The 16,589-nt window shown below is 39.6% G+C and overlaps 1 protein-coding gene across 3 annotated transcripts in view; it reads left to right on the forward strand.

The window, feature by feature from the left end:
• Window positions 1-16,589, forward strand: part of pax7a (paired box 7a) — a 57,855-nt gene that overhangs the window by 12,416 nt on the left and 28,850 nt on the right. The window contains exons 2-5 of one of the 3 annotated variants that reach the window (XM_082533950.1): window positions 1,888-2,200; window positions 3,388-3,623; window positions 4,325-4,469; window positions 4,888-5,016. In XM_082533950.1, coding sequence (XP_082390076.1) covers window positions 2,113-2,200; window positions 3,388-3,623; window positions 4,325-4,469; window positions 4,888-5,016 — 598 coding nt within the window. In that variant the 5' untranslated portion in view covers window positions 1,888-2,112. The remainder of the gene's footprint in view (window positions 1-1,887; window positions 2,201-3,387; window positions 3,624-4,324; window positions 4,470-4,887; window positions 5,017-16,589) is intronic. The other 2 variants (XM_082533952.1, XM_082533951.1) reach the window with 2 other exon arrangements.

The following is a 16,589-nucleotide window of genomic DNA, read 5'->3' on the forward strand; positions in this document are numbered from 1 at the left end:
ACTGTGAGTCTGCAAATTGTGACATTAAAAAAATGTGAGGATATAACCCGGAGGGGAAAAAACACCTGTGTAGTTATATATATATATATATATATATATATATATATATATATATATATATATATATATATATATATATATATAATTATAAACAGTTGCATAGCAAATTATTATCAGGCTTGTAATAATTATCATAACAGAGGCTAGACTTGGTGGTGGTGAACCAATGATATTTGGAATGCGGGATTATTAGCTTTATTTGCGTGTCTGTGTGATTTCAGAAACACAGTGAAGCCTACCTGTTGTGGCTTCGGAGAGAGAAACTGAGAGGTGGAAATGTTTGTGAAAGAGCACGCTTTCCGTAACAGAAATGTGCTGTTGTTTGGATTTCACATGATTGATGCTTGACTTAATCCAGTGCTCTTTGCAGCTTCCCAGGAGGGTGAGGCGGTCTCTTTGTGCTTTTCTGTCCCATGTGAAGCAAACCAAAGCGGGAGAGTGAGGGTCATAGCTATTCGGCAGGATACCAGATCCCTTCCCACCGGCACATCTGCATGTGAAATCGCCATTTCACCCCTCCACACTCCCTAATTGTTGCTAAAATTATTTGTGAAATTGCCTTCCACCAGGAGTGTTTTCCACGGCAATTGTCACACAATTTTATATGCACGGTGGGCCCACAGAGTTGACACATGCACCTCTTCTTTCCTGCCATATGTGCTCTTTCTATTCCACTTTAATAGTCATAGCGCATTATTTTTTAAACAATTACCTTTTGAGCAATTACGCTTGTGCGTACTCCAGCGGGTCAAGTCAACCTGTTGTCGTCAATAGCGGGTCGATCCAAATGTTGTAATTACCACAAAGGCTATATAGGAGCGTTTTAGATGTTCATGTTGCGCACATTTACTTAATTGAAAGGTTAACAAGCCAAAAGCATCTCACACTCAAAACCTCGCTGAGCTGTAGCGCACTTTGTCCATTCAGAAAACACACCTTCAGTCCTTAACTCGGTTATTTTGGGCCCGACTTTTTTTTCTTTTTTAATTCAAACCAGCGCATTAATGGAAGAGTAACTTTTGCATATGGATACCACTATCGAACACATGATTTTAGTAAATTCATTTAGATATTTTTCCTGTCGTGATTTGCCATATTTTTTATTTGTAATATGTAATAATAGTCGATTGTTTACAGGTAAATATTATGATAACATGGTAAATATTTCAAAGGCTTGAATTTATTTTATTCACGTAACAATCGTAATTTTTCTGTGTGGGAAATTCTATCTTTGCCTTCCGTGTGTTTTAAAATGTATATATATTTTATATATGGAAAGAAAGAAAGAAAGAAAGAAAGAAAGAAAGAAAGAAAGAAAGAAAGTTGTAATTTAAAAAAATATTAATATTCCACAGGGTTAGACAGCTGGGTGTGATGAAGGCAGCCCCACACTTTGAAAAGATTGCTTTACAATAACATTTAGATATATTAACATTTTGAACTGGTTTGGGTGTACGGGCTCTTATGAGAGAGGCAGCAGTGGATTAAAAGTGGAATGTGTTGTTCTGATTGGTCGACCGGCTCCTGGCTAAACCCACTCTCTTTCATCCATAAAAGAAAGGGCAGTGAGCCTATGGGAGCGCTCGGCTGTCTCCTCCTACGCCATGCACGAAAGTTGGCCACTTAAACTACTTCCAACCAGCCAGCAGACATTACACTGAATCCAAACTACACCAAGGGAAAAAGAATAACACTGCATTTTATCTACCGCAGATACTTTGGGTGCAAATCATCCATTTTGTAAACTTTCCTTTGTAGAGATTTTTTAGATTTTATTTGATGCTTTCTTTATTCTCTCTCTCTCTCTCTTTGGCATATCTATCGCAGCAGAGGAAAGCATCACTTTTATTTTTTCCCCCGGTGGAAGAAGGGCTAGTCCAGTTTCTCCGCCTGGGATTGGGATTTGACAGCAGCAGAGCATCTTGTTTTCAGCATTTTTAATACATTCCGGGTTTTTTTTTATCTTATTTTATTTTTTATTTTTTTGGCTTGGACTTTCTAAGAGTAGCAGTTTCGAGCAGACCCCGGTTTTGTGTTTGTCTGTGTAGCTACATGATGGCTACTTTACCAGGAACAGTGCCTCGGATGGTGCGCCCTGCGCCAGGCCAGAACTACCCCCGAACCGGCTTCCCCCTGGAAGGTAAGAAAAATGACCAAACGTGTAAAACATCTGAACTCGAGCTGATAAAGATCGTCGGCTGTTCGCTCTGTCAGCTTCCACCGTGGTAGTGACACAGAGCACAGTTTGTTATCGGCGGCATGCTGGGAAGAAAAAGATGGGTGGACAAATACGAGCCTCCAGTCAGTGCTGATGAAAGTTAACCCGAAGTCATGGTCAACGGTACTCCAGCCTCATGTTCCTGCGTTGAGTCACTCTGAAGTGTGTGTTTTGTATGACACTATATTTCTTCTATATTGAATCTATTTTCAAACGTATTATCTTTCTTGCTAATGTTGTTTATGGTGGATGAAATATTTGTTATAATGACAAATGCATCCGTTTTTCTTTTGTTTTATTTTTTCACTTCCATTAAAATAAAAAATATTCTAAATTTACTATTAAATGTAGAGTTTCTTTTTAATTTAAGCTACTTTATTGTATTTTTTTTTAGCATTTTTAGTGCTCTAACTTTTATGGCTGCACACACACGTACACACACAAACACACACACGCAAAGCAATCTAATTGGTAATTTATTTATTTATTTTAACTGCGATGCCCAGCACACTCAAGTCGTCTGAACATATGGCGGGGGAAAGGGAGGGAGGAAACAAAAAAGGAGATCATTTTGTATTTGCATGCATTTATGGAAACAGTTTTCCCCTTACAACCAGTTCGTGCTCAAGTGCTCTGGACTGAAATGTACAAAAACCACGTAGCTCGCAAGTTACTCGAGCTCCGGGATTTGTTCAAGTATCTGGCTGCTGGAAATGGCAATAATACACACAGCAAAGAGATGGCTCAAAGGATCACATCAATATTTGTACAGCATGACTAGGAATAATCAAGGTGAGAAGTGTCACCCTCTTTAGTGTCTCTTGAATGTGAAATTGGATCCTGAAGTGGCCTTGCAAGCATCCTGTCAGCCAGACTGAGGCTGGACGAATTTGGCACGATGCTTTCTTGAAAATGTATAATATGATAATGTGTGTAAACTACGTCCCATTAAAAGTCAGGAACATGACAAATATGCAGCTGTTTGACTATAGTAAAATTTTAGCCTGGTGTACTCTGAAGAGAGCAAAAGCTCCACAGGAAACGTGATGTGTAGTTTGTGTTGTTTGTGTTGTTTGTTGAGACTTTTATTGTTTATTGTTGTGGCGCAGTATCCACGCCTCTGGGCCAGGGTAGGGTGAACCAGCTTGGCGGAGTGTTCATCAACGGGAGGCCCCTGCCAAATCACATCCGACACAAGATAGTGGAGATGGCCCACCACGGCATCCGACCTTGCGTAATCTCGCGACAACTGCGAGTTTCTCACGGTTGTGTCTCCAAGATCCTCTGCCGGTACCAAGAGACCGGCTCGATCCGTCCCGGGGCCATAGGAGGCAGCAAGCCCAGGGTGAGTGGGGGTCCACGGTCCAGGAAATGGGTCACAGTAGCAAGAGGATGGGAGAGAGGGTGGGGAGGGGTGGGGAGGTGGAGTGGCAAAAAGCGCATGACACCTGAGTGAACTCAAACCTGATGTTTGTGTTGTTATTGTAGATGAAGTGCAATATTATAATAATAATTTTCTCAAGGTGGGTAACACACCTGCAACATTTTTATAGGGTTCATGAAGATCTAAAATAAATACAAATATTAATTTTAAAATGACACAAAATAAAAGCTAAAAGAAAAAAATTGAGAAGCAAACATTTATTTTTTTATAATGATATAATTATATAATACTGATTAACCACAATATATTTGTGGTGTATTTCATACCTTTTTCTTTTCTTATATTTGGTTATTAGCTTTATAAAATTGTGAATAGGGTGACGTAAAAATGTCTCACTGATTAGCCAGTTTTCTGTTTCTTTGCCTGCATAAGCCTATATCCCGACTAAAAAATAATCCTACATTTTAAAATTATTAATAATATAATTTAGAGTTATTTAGCATAATTTAGAGTTTCGTTTTAGATTTCGTTCGTATTATCTTTTCGTTGATCTTTCGTGGACTAAAACAAAAATATCTTCACATCTCGGTTAAAACTGAAATTCCTTCTTTTCCCCTCGTTTGTCTTCCCCCTCTCCTTTTTACACCTTTTCAAACCTAAAGCAGGTGGCAACGCCTGACGTGGAGAAGCGGATCGAAGAGTACAAGAGAGAAAACCCGGGCATGTTCAGCTGGGAGATCCGGGATAAGCTGCTGAAGGACGGGGTGTGCGACAGAAGCACAGTTCCTTCAGGTGAGGCTTCATCTGGTAAGCTGCACTTTTTTTCCCTACTACCAGCGAACACTGCAGCATCACTTCTGAATGAACATCACTTTGAATCCCACGTTTTAAGCTTCAGTTACTGATAATAAAGGGCGCACCTTCAGCTGTTTGACCCAGAAAAAAACTCATCCCGTTGAAATGTGGCTTCAGTGCTCCATAGTAAATTCCCATCATTGTATTACAGTGTAATTTTACTTACCTTTAATACAGAAAAACACTTTTAAAATATTTTCCTAGCGCTTCTGCTGCTTCATGTAAAACTTTTTTTTATTTTATTTTATTTTATTTTTTTTGCTGTGCTATTTTTGTGTGGTATAGCCTTCTAAAAATGTATGATAGGATTACTATGGTTCTTTTATGGGTTTTAGGGCTAATCACCCGTTTACCTTTTTGTTGCCATTAGTGAGCTCCATCAGCCGCGTTTTGAGGGCCCGATTTGGCAAAAAAGATGACGAGGATGACTGTGATAAGAAGGATGAAGATGGAGAAAAGAAAACAAAGCATAGCATCGATGGCATCCTCGGTGATAAATGTAAGTTAACAGCAGAAAATATATGGCCCTTTTGTATATGTCTGAAATAAGAAATTATTATTATTTATATTATTTAGAGTAAATTTCAACCTTGTAATCAGGAAGCAAGTGTTTTAAATAGACTTCCTACTTCACGTCCTCTTGGGAAATTGTCCCACACCCGAGCTGCAGCTAAACGGAGTGAATTTATTCCTGCTTTTAACTCCGAGCCAGCAGTTGTTCATTCACTCAATTATTTATGAGAGCCTTGGCAGAAGGTATTTAACTGCAGAAAATTAATTTGTGTAGCAAATTCCTCCTCATTCATTCACTCATTTAACGACCTCTAAACGACAGCTGACAGTTGACCCATTTCACAATCGATGTCAGTTCACCGACATTTCACCACTTGTCAGTTAAAGTGGAAATCAGTGTTCATATTATTATTTGCTCTGATGCTGCTAGGAGGGGAAATAAAGCGATGCAGGTATTTGCTGTCAGCGCCTTCCGTATTTATGAGGCACTTCGAAGGATTTTGGGTATATCCTGTTATATAGGATACGTTCGTTTTTGTAGCTTGTTTTATGTATATTAATTATGAAATTGTTAGACCATGGAATCATGGGGAAATTTCTTTTAATTTCAGGTATTTTTTTAACATGATCTTCTGATTTTATCATATTTTATTTTTTGCTATTATTTCTTTACGCTTGGCTATGAAAGCGGGAGAAATGCACAGTGTCTGAATCAAACGTCTGAAAGGGTTTAAATAGATTTTTTTTTATCACAAAAGAAAAAGAAAAAAAGGGACGGCCAAGAAGAATTTTTCAAACTTGAAGATGAACTTTACGAGCAAAAAAAGCCCTCCCCTCTATTGATGCGGTTTATAAAGTGAAGGGTCCGATGTACAAAAGCAAATCCTGGAAAGCAGGGCAGCGAAAAGGAGAGTATGGGTCCGTCCATTCTTATTCAAAAACCTGGTTTAAAAAAAGAGAGAGGGAGAGAGAGCGAAAACTTTGGACAAAGGGCAAGAAGAGACATAAAAGGAGATGAATTATTCAGTACGCCCCGCTGGTAGATAGTTTTGTAATTTTATATAATGGTCCGTTGGAGAAGAATCAAGTGATAGCGTGAAAACGGTCTCTTTTTCTTTCACACCACGCGCTAATGTTAGGGAAAAAAACAACCTTTTTCTTGCAAAAATGTCCAATGTTCATATAGATGAGCCGCAAAACGTGCAGTCTCAAAATGACCATAGTAATAATTTTTATTATCATTACAACGATAAAAAAAAAAAATGCGCACAACTGATGCACACGTTTTGCATTTTGAAGTTCTTACCTGCAAAATCCTCGCGTAATTATTGACTATTTACTTTTTTCTTTTTTCTTTTTTTTGATGGTGCACAATATAGACATAATTCTCCTGCTTCTATTTTTTCTCCTTACCGCTGCTCGTGTTTTAAATTGGGGTTGATTTACGTTGCTATAAAAAGAGACGCACCCTCTGCGTAATGCAGTTTAGACTACCAGCAACCGGATGGCATTTAATAATGTTAATACTTATTAGAGTAAGCACTGGAAACGATGGTTGCTGAATAGGTGGCTGTGTTCGTGCCGGGTGTAATAGCTCGCAGGCATGGTAAGAAATGTATTTATCCCCAATCAGCCCCTCACTCTCCGAGTTTGAAGCACAGCCCTTATGTGGAGAGGGGTTTTAAAGCAGATTAAATAGAGCCTTTTATTTCTTTTCACTTTCATCTCAGAGCGGAGCTCACAGTGGCTCGCCCTGGGCACAAAATTCATGAGATTTTTTTTTTTATTCGTTTACTTATCCAGATTTTAAGACTTTATTTATTTATCTATTTGTTTATTAGGTCTGCGCATTTGATTTTCTCAGAGGTTACATCACGGATTTATCCCAGCTTTAATCTAGCTTTATTAAACGTGTATTTAAAGTCCTAACCACATGACAATAATGTAGATTTTATTTGCTGCATGAAGACAGCTGTTTGTTTGTTTTCATAAGGTTGTAGTTGAAAATAAACCAATCAAACCTCAGCGCATAACCGCCGGAAAAGTCTCGCTTTTAGGGCCTTTTGTCGTTGATAACTGTTTGGAGTGGTGATCCTGGTCCATCCCACAATTTGTGCAGAAACAAATTTCCAGTCCAAGGTGCGCACTTCAGTTGTCACGCACGGCTATTAAAATCAGTCCCAGGGTTTTAATTGCGCGCAAGAAGGTGCTTAAAGACCGCTGTGCGCAAACGTGGGTATCGTTATGTTTTGCGCCACCCCGGTGAGAATCAGAAGGCGAATCAGCTGCCTGGCGTCAATCTGCCACACTGATGCATCCAAACTGACCGTTAGATGCGCTGCAGACACGCGATGGACATTTCAGCAAATCGCAGGATTACCTGAGGTCCTCGGTGTAATTAAACAGATGTCAGAAGGGATTATTTCAAGGCAGTGGGGAGGGAAAGTGACAGAGCAGAGGAGAGGTGTGAGGAAGCCAGACCAGCCCAAACAGCCAGGTGGGACTGGGAAAGAGGAGGCTCTAACTGTTACTATAGATCCATATTCAGTGAAATACAATTTGGAATCCAGTGAATGTAAGTCGCATACTGCATTCCTTCAAAAGTATGTGGATCGTATTGTCTCTTTTCCTTTTCAGCTTCAGTTATAAGTCGGCATGTTTCATTAATTACGACGGAAACATGTTTTCTTCAGGTTTACCCCTCAATGCCAGGTACCCTGCATGTGATCTGCTACAGAAACAAACAAACAACAAGGGGAAAAATAGTTTCTGCCTGCATGGTGATGAAAATGTGAAAAGCTGCCCTCTCTGCGCTTTCCACATCACAAACGCACGTGTGTGCGCGCGCGCACAGGGAAGCGCGCCCTCGTGCACGCACACCCAGTCTCTAAGTGTATGGTAATATAATGTAGCTATATTTCGGGTCTAAAGCCGTGCTGAATGAGAAGGACAGGGGAATGAAGCGAGAGACCACTTCAAACAAATCCATCTGGAACAGTGTGTGAGAGAGATTCAGTGAAAGTATGGGGAAGTTATTTAGCTATTAATAACGTTTTTTCCTCAGGCATTGAGAGTGACTCCATCTGCACTTTCTCGCAGCTATTTGGCTGGGTGGAAATTGAGGGAGACCCAAATGTTGGGGAGAGATAACATACCCATCATAGCCCAGACCCTGCGCTGTGCTTCACTGCATTAAACTCGGATTAACCTCCCCTGTCCCCGCAGCCACTCAAGCCACATTTCACTGGAATTTACATCGGTAGGCCTACATCTCTTATAAAGGGGGCAGGAGCTGAAAGACATGACATCGTCGATATTATTATTATTAGTAGTAGTAGTAGTATCATCATCATCATCATCATCATCATCATCATTATTATTCTTATTATTTTTATTTTTATTTCCAGTACAAAAATAAAAGTAATGATATTTCAATTTCATTTTTCCATTTTTAGCTTAATAAAAGAAAAGGTAAGAAAGCAAATATCATAAAGAGTAATTATTTTGACAATAATTAAGTTTTATTTGTATAAGTTTTATTTGGTAATTTTAACATTTCTTTAGAAAATATACATTGTGAATTGTTTTTAAGATGTCCGGACACCCGGACACCTCTGGGTTTTTTGTTGTTGTTGTTGTTGTTTTGTTTGTTTTTTACACAAAAAGAAAATTAAAAAATACACATAAGTACCTTTCTAACCTTTCTTTCGAGACTGCAGTAGTCCAAATAGTGGTAGGTTAACAGGTTTCAGTGACTGTTTATAAACTATAATAATAATAATAATAATAATAATAATAATAATAATAATATCGACACCTTAGATAGATGAACGATGAGCACATTTAGCCCATAGCTTGGTCATGATGTAAATCCATTATTGTTAACGACGTCTCGCCGTCATTTTGTCATTAGTGTGACAAATTTCCATTTCGGTATCAGCAATGTGCTAAAATTGTAGATTTAGAAATTAAAATTAACAGCGTACAAAAAAAGAGAAACATTTCCGCATTTCCGTCACTATTTCAATGCACTCCCCACCCCTCCCTTCTTTAAAAAAAATCAGCCTTTTTTCCTTCAAAGATTATGGTGTAATTTGTTATTTAATGACATATCGCGAGACTTGATGACAAGCGCTACAAACACTGTTACAAATTGGTCTATTGGTTCCAGCGAGGTAACGTGAGCAAACCGTGCAACATAATAACAGCAAACTGCGCTGCGTATGAGCGGATATTTGAGCGCTGCATCATTTTTTTTTTTTTAGGGGAGTTCAGTTTAAGCTTGTAGGCCTACCAAACCGGCGAGACATTTCGGTGTCAGGAGCTTTAAGTGTCCAAAGCATTAGGCTGCAAATAAGAAAAAAAAATCGAGTAGGCTTAAATTCATTCTCTGCTGACATTTGACTTTGATCACATGAGAAATATTCATGGAAGCACAAACACTAGCTCTGTCACCATTATCCAAGCTGACAGTGATACCTCTCAAGGCTGTCTATTAATTAAAGTGGCGCTTACCATGTGGGACGACTTCCTATCTGGGTACAAAAATGGTTTTTCCATCTCTTGTGGGGCTCTTGAAAAGGGGCAATCTTTCCTCTCCAGCTTCTTGTGGGAAATTTAAAAGTGTACAGAGGAAGACATGGGGATTTCTAGCTCATTTATAAAGACGAGTTTATAATCCTTTCCTGCTTAATAACTTAAAAGGATTCAATTTCTCCCCTCATTTATGGGGTTATGATCACACATTGTTAGGCGCAGATAGCAGCATTTCAAGGTTAACATTTCCTGCTCGAAAATATCAGAATATAAGCTGTAAGCCCATAGGTGCCCTTTGTTTAGCCCGCAATTTCCCCCGCAAATGCTGATAGGCCCATTTTAGATGTTGTTACTATTAATGTGATAACAACGAGGAAGCCGAGGAAGACCAATTCGATAAGATGCCTCTATGCCACAGAGCATTTTTTTAAATGATATGATATTTAATTATAGCATATAATTTCACCATCGAGAATTAAATTCAGTAGGCTTACGCTGACTCTGAGGATTGAATGTCTGGTTGGGGGTCTCGAGCCATACGAGACAAATTAAAGAGGAAGCGTTGCCCTCCAGGTATCCTGTCACAACAGTAGGGTGCTTCAGCGCGTCTCTCATTTCTGTCTGTGTTTTATTCCGCCAATTTTCACTATGGGGCTCCGAGAACCTGCGCAGTGCCCGCGGGGCTCTGGTCCAAAATAAATAGAGTCTCAATTTTTCATCATCTCTTTTTGCTCAAGTTTGCCTTCTTTCTCTTCCTCTCTCTTGTCCTCATTTCCTCCCCCCCCCCCCCCCCCCCCCCTTCTCTCTGTCTCTCTACCACGTGCATCACACGGTCACGTCAACAGGTGGAGGTGTTTAAAAACTCCGAGGAAGAATTTCCATTCTTTCGTACAGCTCCGGGGTTTCTTTTTGATGCACTTGACTTCCTTTTTTGATTGTGGTTTAATAATTTTTCTTAGCTCGAACGGATGCAGGTTTAGAGCCGGTTTTAAACAACTGTCGTCGTTTTAAAATGTCAATTTGCCCGAACTTTATATAATAATAATGCAGGAGTGATGGATTTCATGACATTTGAGGCGCTTTAGGGTTACATTGTGGTATTTTCACGGAAGCAACTGCAAAAAGCGCACTTTTTAAAAATTACCCGTTTAGAATGTGACAAATTTCACCGACTTATTATTATTGTTATTATTATTATTATTATTATTATTATTACTACTACATTGAAAGTATCGTTGCTGTCAGCAGCAGCCCGCCTGACATCGCCTCAAAAACATTTACATTTCCACTTTAGGGGCTTGACGTATTCTCCAAATTGCCAGCGCTTTGTTAGCATTAATGTTTAATTGGCTGGAAGAAGATGAATGAGGCTGACAGGAATCAGCTGTCCGCAGAGTCCCCTGTGAGTCTGACTCGGAAATCATAACCTGACCAGCTTTTCCTCCTCTGAAACCAGCTCGTTGAACTTGTCACATCTAATTAGGGTGTTAAAACGCACCGAGAGCATCGGTGGGAAACAGTAGGTGGTTGGTCCGGGGCAGCCAATAAGGCCTTTTTGGGTCAGATGGTGGGAGGGGGAGGAGGGGTGGGCAGCGTGGTTGGATGGGGATGTTGCTGAATTGGACCGCTGCGGGCTTTTATTTCTAAGCAGCACCCCCTTTTTTCCGCTATTACTTCAATTATGGCCATCCAGCGGGCTAAACAGGCCAGCGTGCATGGACTCTAGCCTTGTTTTAATTAGGTATGAAATTAATTAGAGCAGACATCTATTAAAGACTTTTAAGTTTGGCTAATTTTTTTTCGACAGAGTTTAAAGGTATAACAGTGGATTAATGGCTTACACCCAAAATTACATTTTATTGCATCCCATAATTTCTGTGCTGGCTGTCTAACAGGTGTCAGGCAAATTTAGAGATACTGAAAGTTAATTAATATTTTTTTGATGGAGTTATATGCGCTGTTTGTAGAAACACGGACGTGCATTTAAAGCTTAAAGCGGAGTTTCTCATTTCTTTAAAAAAAAAAAAGTAGCACAATTTTTGCTCTTTCAAGAGCGCACACACATATACTCTTTACATATAACATTTTATCTTATTGTGTTGTTGGAGCTGACTGGAATGGAAAAATGCAATTGTCTTCCATCTCCATTCTAAGAGACTGCATTTTCTTTCTTTTTTTAAAAAAAATCTTTTTTTTCTTGTATTGGTTAAAAGCTCTGTGATGTCTGACAGCCTACTCTCACCATTGTTAAATGAACAGCCACTAGAAAAGGAAGAGAGAAAGAAGAGGGAGGAGAAAAGGCCCGTCTGTTATTTTCTGTCTTGAGACTTGCTGCATAGGCTATTCAGCCAAGTTGATGAACTCCTCCAAAAAGTTTATTAAGGGGGTGAAAACAATAAGAACTAAAGCCTTTGGGTGCCTGGGCAGACAGTTTATAAACTAGCTGCTATTGTGCCTCAAAGGCAGATGCATGAATACTTTTGAATAGGGGCCTTCAAACTGACACGATCAGGCTGGACAGCAGCAGTTTTAAAGGGAGACAGGGTGCTTCTGCTGCAGCTCAGATCTCTGCCTTTTTTTTGCATTAATGTACATCTGCAAAGGAAGGGAGGAGGAGGAGGAGCTGGGCACTGTCTGTCATAGCCAATGGTTTTCTCTGTGTCTTTGTATAATATGTGTGTGGGGGTTGTTGTTTTTTTAAGAACACACACACACACACACACACACACACACACACACACACATATATATATATATATATATATATATATATATATATATATATATATATATATATATATATATATATATATATATGGAAATACCTATTAACATATTCTTAGATTCCCTGAATCCAATTGCAATAGAAACAAAAGTATATTACAAAGCATATCATCTGTATTTATGTTCAAACAGTACGTTTTTTCTTTTAGTACTAATGCTGTATTTTTTGGGCAGAAAATGCATAAACTGAGACAATTTCAGACAAAAAGCTTCTGACCAACAATGCACCGCAAAAAAAGGGGCACAAAAACACAAGGCAGAAATCTGTTCAGTGCCTTAGCAGGCTGACGTGGATTCACCGTTGATATATTTTTTTTTTGAATGGGGCACAGTGGTTACGCACACTCAAGAAGATACATTATTCCCTTCCTTTTCAGTAAACAATAGACTGTCACTCTTTATCCTTCTTCCCTCCTCTGTCCCTCCCTCCTCAGCTTTCTCTTTTAGCCCTCTTAGTCTCTGGCTCTGTGCCTCACAACATCAGAGGGAGTCCAGTGATTTGTGACCCCAGCAACCCACACTTAATCTCGCTAAAGAGGGGGAGCATCCAGTTTACAGCTTGGCGGGCCCCAAATAGACCAAGCCTGCTCTGGCAGGTGTCAACATTAGCAAACAATTGGTCCCCAGTCCCATGCCCCATACCCCAGTGCAACACTGAACCTAAACTATTTGGGGCTCTCTGAAAGGAGCCACATAATAGGGAATGTGGAGGGGAGGAGAGGAGGGGGAGGACAAGGGGGAGATTACACTCTCAGACAGCTATTAGCAGGGATGAGGCTTTTCTAAACAAACAAAAAAAAGAAGAAGAAGAAGATCAATACTGTGTTAGTTTACCAAGTGGAGTCATCTTTGTGGCTTTGGAGTATTTATTTTCTGCTCCATTGTTTTTCTCGACTTCTCAAACGTCTGTGGGCCATATTGGCAATCCAATTAAGTTTGGCAGGGGGTCCCTAGGAGGCCTATTTCTTCTCGCGGGCAGTTGTGTGTTTGCAGTGGGCAGCTCATTCAGAGATTTGGTGTTGTAATGAATCCTGAATGGTGAGTATTACCTTCCATAGTGGACAATGACTGGGCTGTCCAGAGGGGAAACAACACTCAGGGATGACAGAGCTGTGTTTAGCCCTGTGGGATTGCAGTCCCTCTACTTCATTAGACAGGAGTGTCTTTGCGAGGAGAGCAGAGGAAATGGGAAGGGAATGAGTTGACATGTGGACTGCTGCTAGTGTTGAGTGGGTATGTGTCCTGACAAGAAGGCCAATGTTTTTTTTATAAAGGCTATTTATTTATCTTTCAGTGCTGATTCGTAGCCATGCCACAAGGAGAGACAAGTGTTCTCAGCAGGGGAGATTCGTTTCAAAGGTTTTAATGGGAAAACCTATTGTATTTGTTATGGGAGAGAAATCTCATTTAATTGCTTTGAGATGTGCTGTTGGTGTCTTTCCACCTGGCCTCCAGAAGAAGAAGAAAAAGAAAGAAAAAGAATAAAAACACTGGTTGGTGCAGTTGTTTTTTCTACACATCGCTGGAGTAGCTGGTGTCATTTCAGTACCATAAACAAGGGTAGTGAACAGTAAAGTCACCGTGAGCGTTAATGGCATCTGGACATCACGCCACTTACAGGACAAAAAAAAGCTCCAAACGTCACAAACAAACACTGATGTTATTGTAAATTTCTCCTGCAGGTAAAAAAAAAATGTGTTTTTGTTTTGTCTTGGCAGGGTGACTGCCAAAGGAGACAGATAGTTTATTGTCATTCCAGCTCTAGGCACTACATAATTAACCATGTAATTTCATAAATTGTAGTCAGTTTGCTTAATAAGTTATCTACCAGACAACATAAATGTTGTAACTGGCTCACAGATAATGTCGCTAAATGACAAAGGCCTTTGAAATCGTGGAAGTTTCACCGGTAATTGTGCATTATACTTACGCAGGAAATATCAGTCAGCAGATGAAATGCTTCGCTTAGAGTTTGAGCCATTTTAAAAACGAAACTGTTGCCGTTTCCTTTGTGTTAGCTTTTCAAGCCTGAGAAAGCCGTTTTCTGCGGCGTTTTTACACGTGTTAGACACACACTACAATTATAGTGACATTTTTATAGCTTTACCTTTATTTTGCCCATTGTGTTTTAGAAATATTTATTATAAGGATTGAATATAATTTAAAAAGCTTAAAAAAAAATCATGTTGTCGCAGCATTTGAATTTTATGTTAGGCCACTTTTCTGTGAGGAACCCAGAACAAAAAACTCTGTTGTCCGCTTGAATTTTCTGCCTGTCTGAAGTAGAAATTTTAAGATGAACGGTGCAATAATAAGCAGGACCTTTGGCAGAAATAGATCTTTGTCTGGGTGATTAAGCCATTGTCATTGTGCTAAACAATGAAGGATCGCAAACATGAGTGTTCAGTACATCAGGACATCTCGGACTTTATTATGTCCATGTAAAATTGTGCACTGGATGAGCAGGTCGGAGCCACATAATTTATTGAAAGAAATCTAGTTTCCTCCAATTCACCTTGCCAGCTAAGGTTGTCAAACTCTGACAGCTGGCACGGATCGGGGACAGTGTTTCGCATTATGGCCATCCACTGGTTACCATGGAGCTGCATTAGAAAAGACAAAAAGCATTTCTGGCTAATTTTATTACAATGCAGGAATAGCCCACATAATGTGCAACAGTAATTATGTTTAGCACAGTGCACCCGCGCTCTCCCTCAGTGATGAATGAGAAGCATTGACCATGGTCTGCTAGTTTAAAAATCGCCATTAGCCTATGCTACTTAGGGCCAGAACATTTCACATTTTATGCTCTTGATGTGCTTCGCCACTGAAATATTCATTTGTTTTAATTGTGCATGTTTTTTTCATAACCACAAAGACAATAAGCATGTTCCCTAAGTGTTGCAAATCAGAAATGTGTTTTTTTTTTCCCTACTAAGTTAAACTGTGAAAGCAGTTGTCCAAACAGTGGGGTGGAGCTCCTGTCCTAGCCGTCAAAATAACAACTTCAAATGTTGTCCCCTATTTTCAACTAATGGGCTTATTTCTGCATCATCAGTCATTCTCTCCTTGGGGAATATGTAGTCTCAGTATAAAAAGCTTTTCTACTGTGCACATTACAACCCCTCAATATGGCGGGCTCTCGGAAATTAATGCCAAGCACTGTAATGCTTTACTGTGGCCAGAGAATAAGCTCTCTACAGGAAATATTCATTAAGTTCTTGTATATAAAGGAGCTCTTTGGTAACGGTTTGTTTATTTGCAGCCTGCTAAATGTTAGTGGAGAACAGCACGACTGCCTTTTTAATAATATATTCTCCAAGGTTTTTGGATCAAACAGCTTTTTATTAGTTTTCACTCTAAAATAATATTTCAATTCTACATCAGCAGCCAGACAGGCATTATAAAGAAATGTAGATGTTCCTGTGGCAATTTAACAACTTTTATTTTCTTTTTGAAATATTCTTTGAGCTTTTGTTAAAGTTTCCATCTTCCTCTCTTTCACCAACTCTTCTTTCCTTCCTGATGTCCTCTGTGCCACACAAACTTTTCCGCAATATTTGCTCCCCATCCTTGACCAGAAAATTAGGAAACTTCCCTTGGGCGCATAAAAATGTCCGCTGTGCATTCCTATACTGTGCCCAGTAATCTCTCTTTGGCTTTGTTGAGAAAATGATTTGTTCCTCCAGGAGACCTTGGCTCATAGCCCTGAGACGTAACTGTTTGATTTCGTGCGTAGGTTTTTGTTTTTTTTTTCGAGCTTTTTGCTGGGGGAACGGGGCTCTGGCTCTAGTGCCATTTGGCTGAGACCCCCATGGGCTCCTCTTTTTTTATGTTCTTGTGCTCTCGTTTAATTTCATTACTTTTGCTGTGACCTCAATTAGTAAAGACTTGAGATCAGGCGGTGACATTCTGCTCGACAGAAAATAAAATCTGGTGCAAAGCTCAGTTTTAGTGGGCTAGGGAGAGGTGGCAGGAGCCCGGGTTCACATTTTGTCTGCTTAAAGTCTTTAAGGGTCCACGTGGCTCTGTAATCTGACTTTGTTCCTTAAAAGTGACACAGGAGGAAAAATAATGAAAATTTTGAAAATAAGCAAATGCATTTGGATGTGTGAATAAGGAAAACTTACTACTCACAGTGTTTAAAGCACATTTTCCCCAAATAATTACCCATTAAAAGGGTTACTAAAGAAGAAATTATCTGTTATAAGACTTTCCTGTTGTGGAAACAGAATGTCT

Source organism: Aulonocara stuartgranti (assembly GCF_965226115.1).
Source record: "Aulonocara stuartgranti genome assembly, chromosome: 5".
NCBI lineage: Eukaryota > Metazoa > Chordata > Actinopteri > Cichliformes > Cichlidae > Aulonocara > Aulonocara stuartgranti.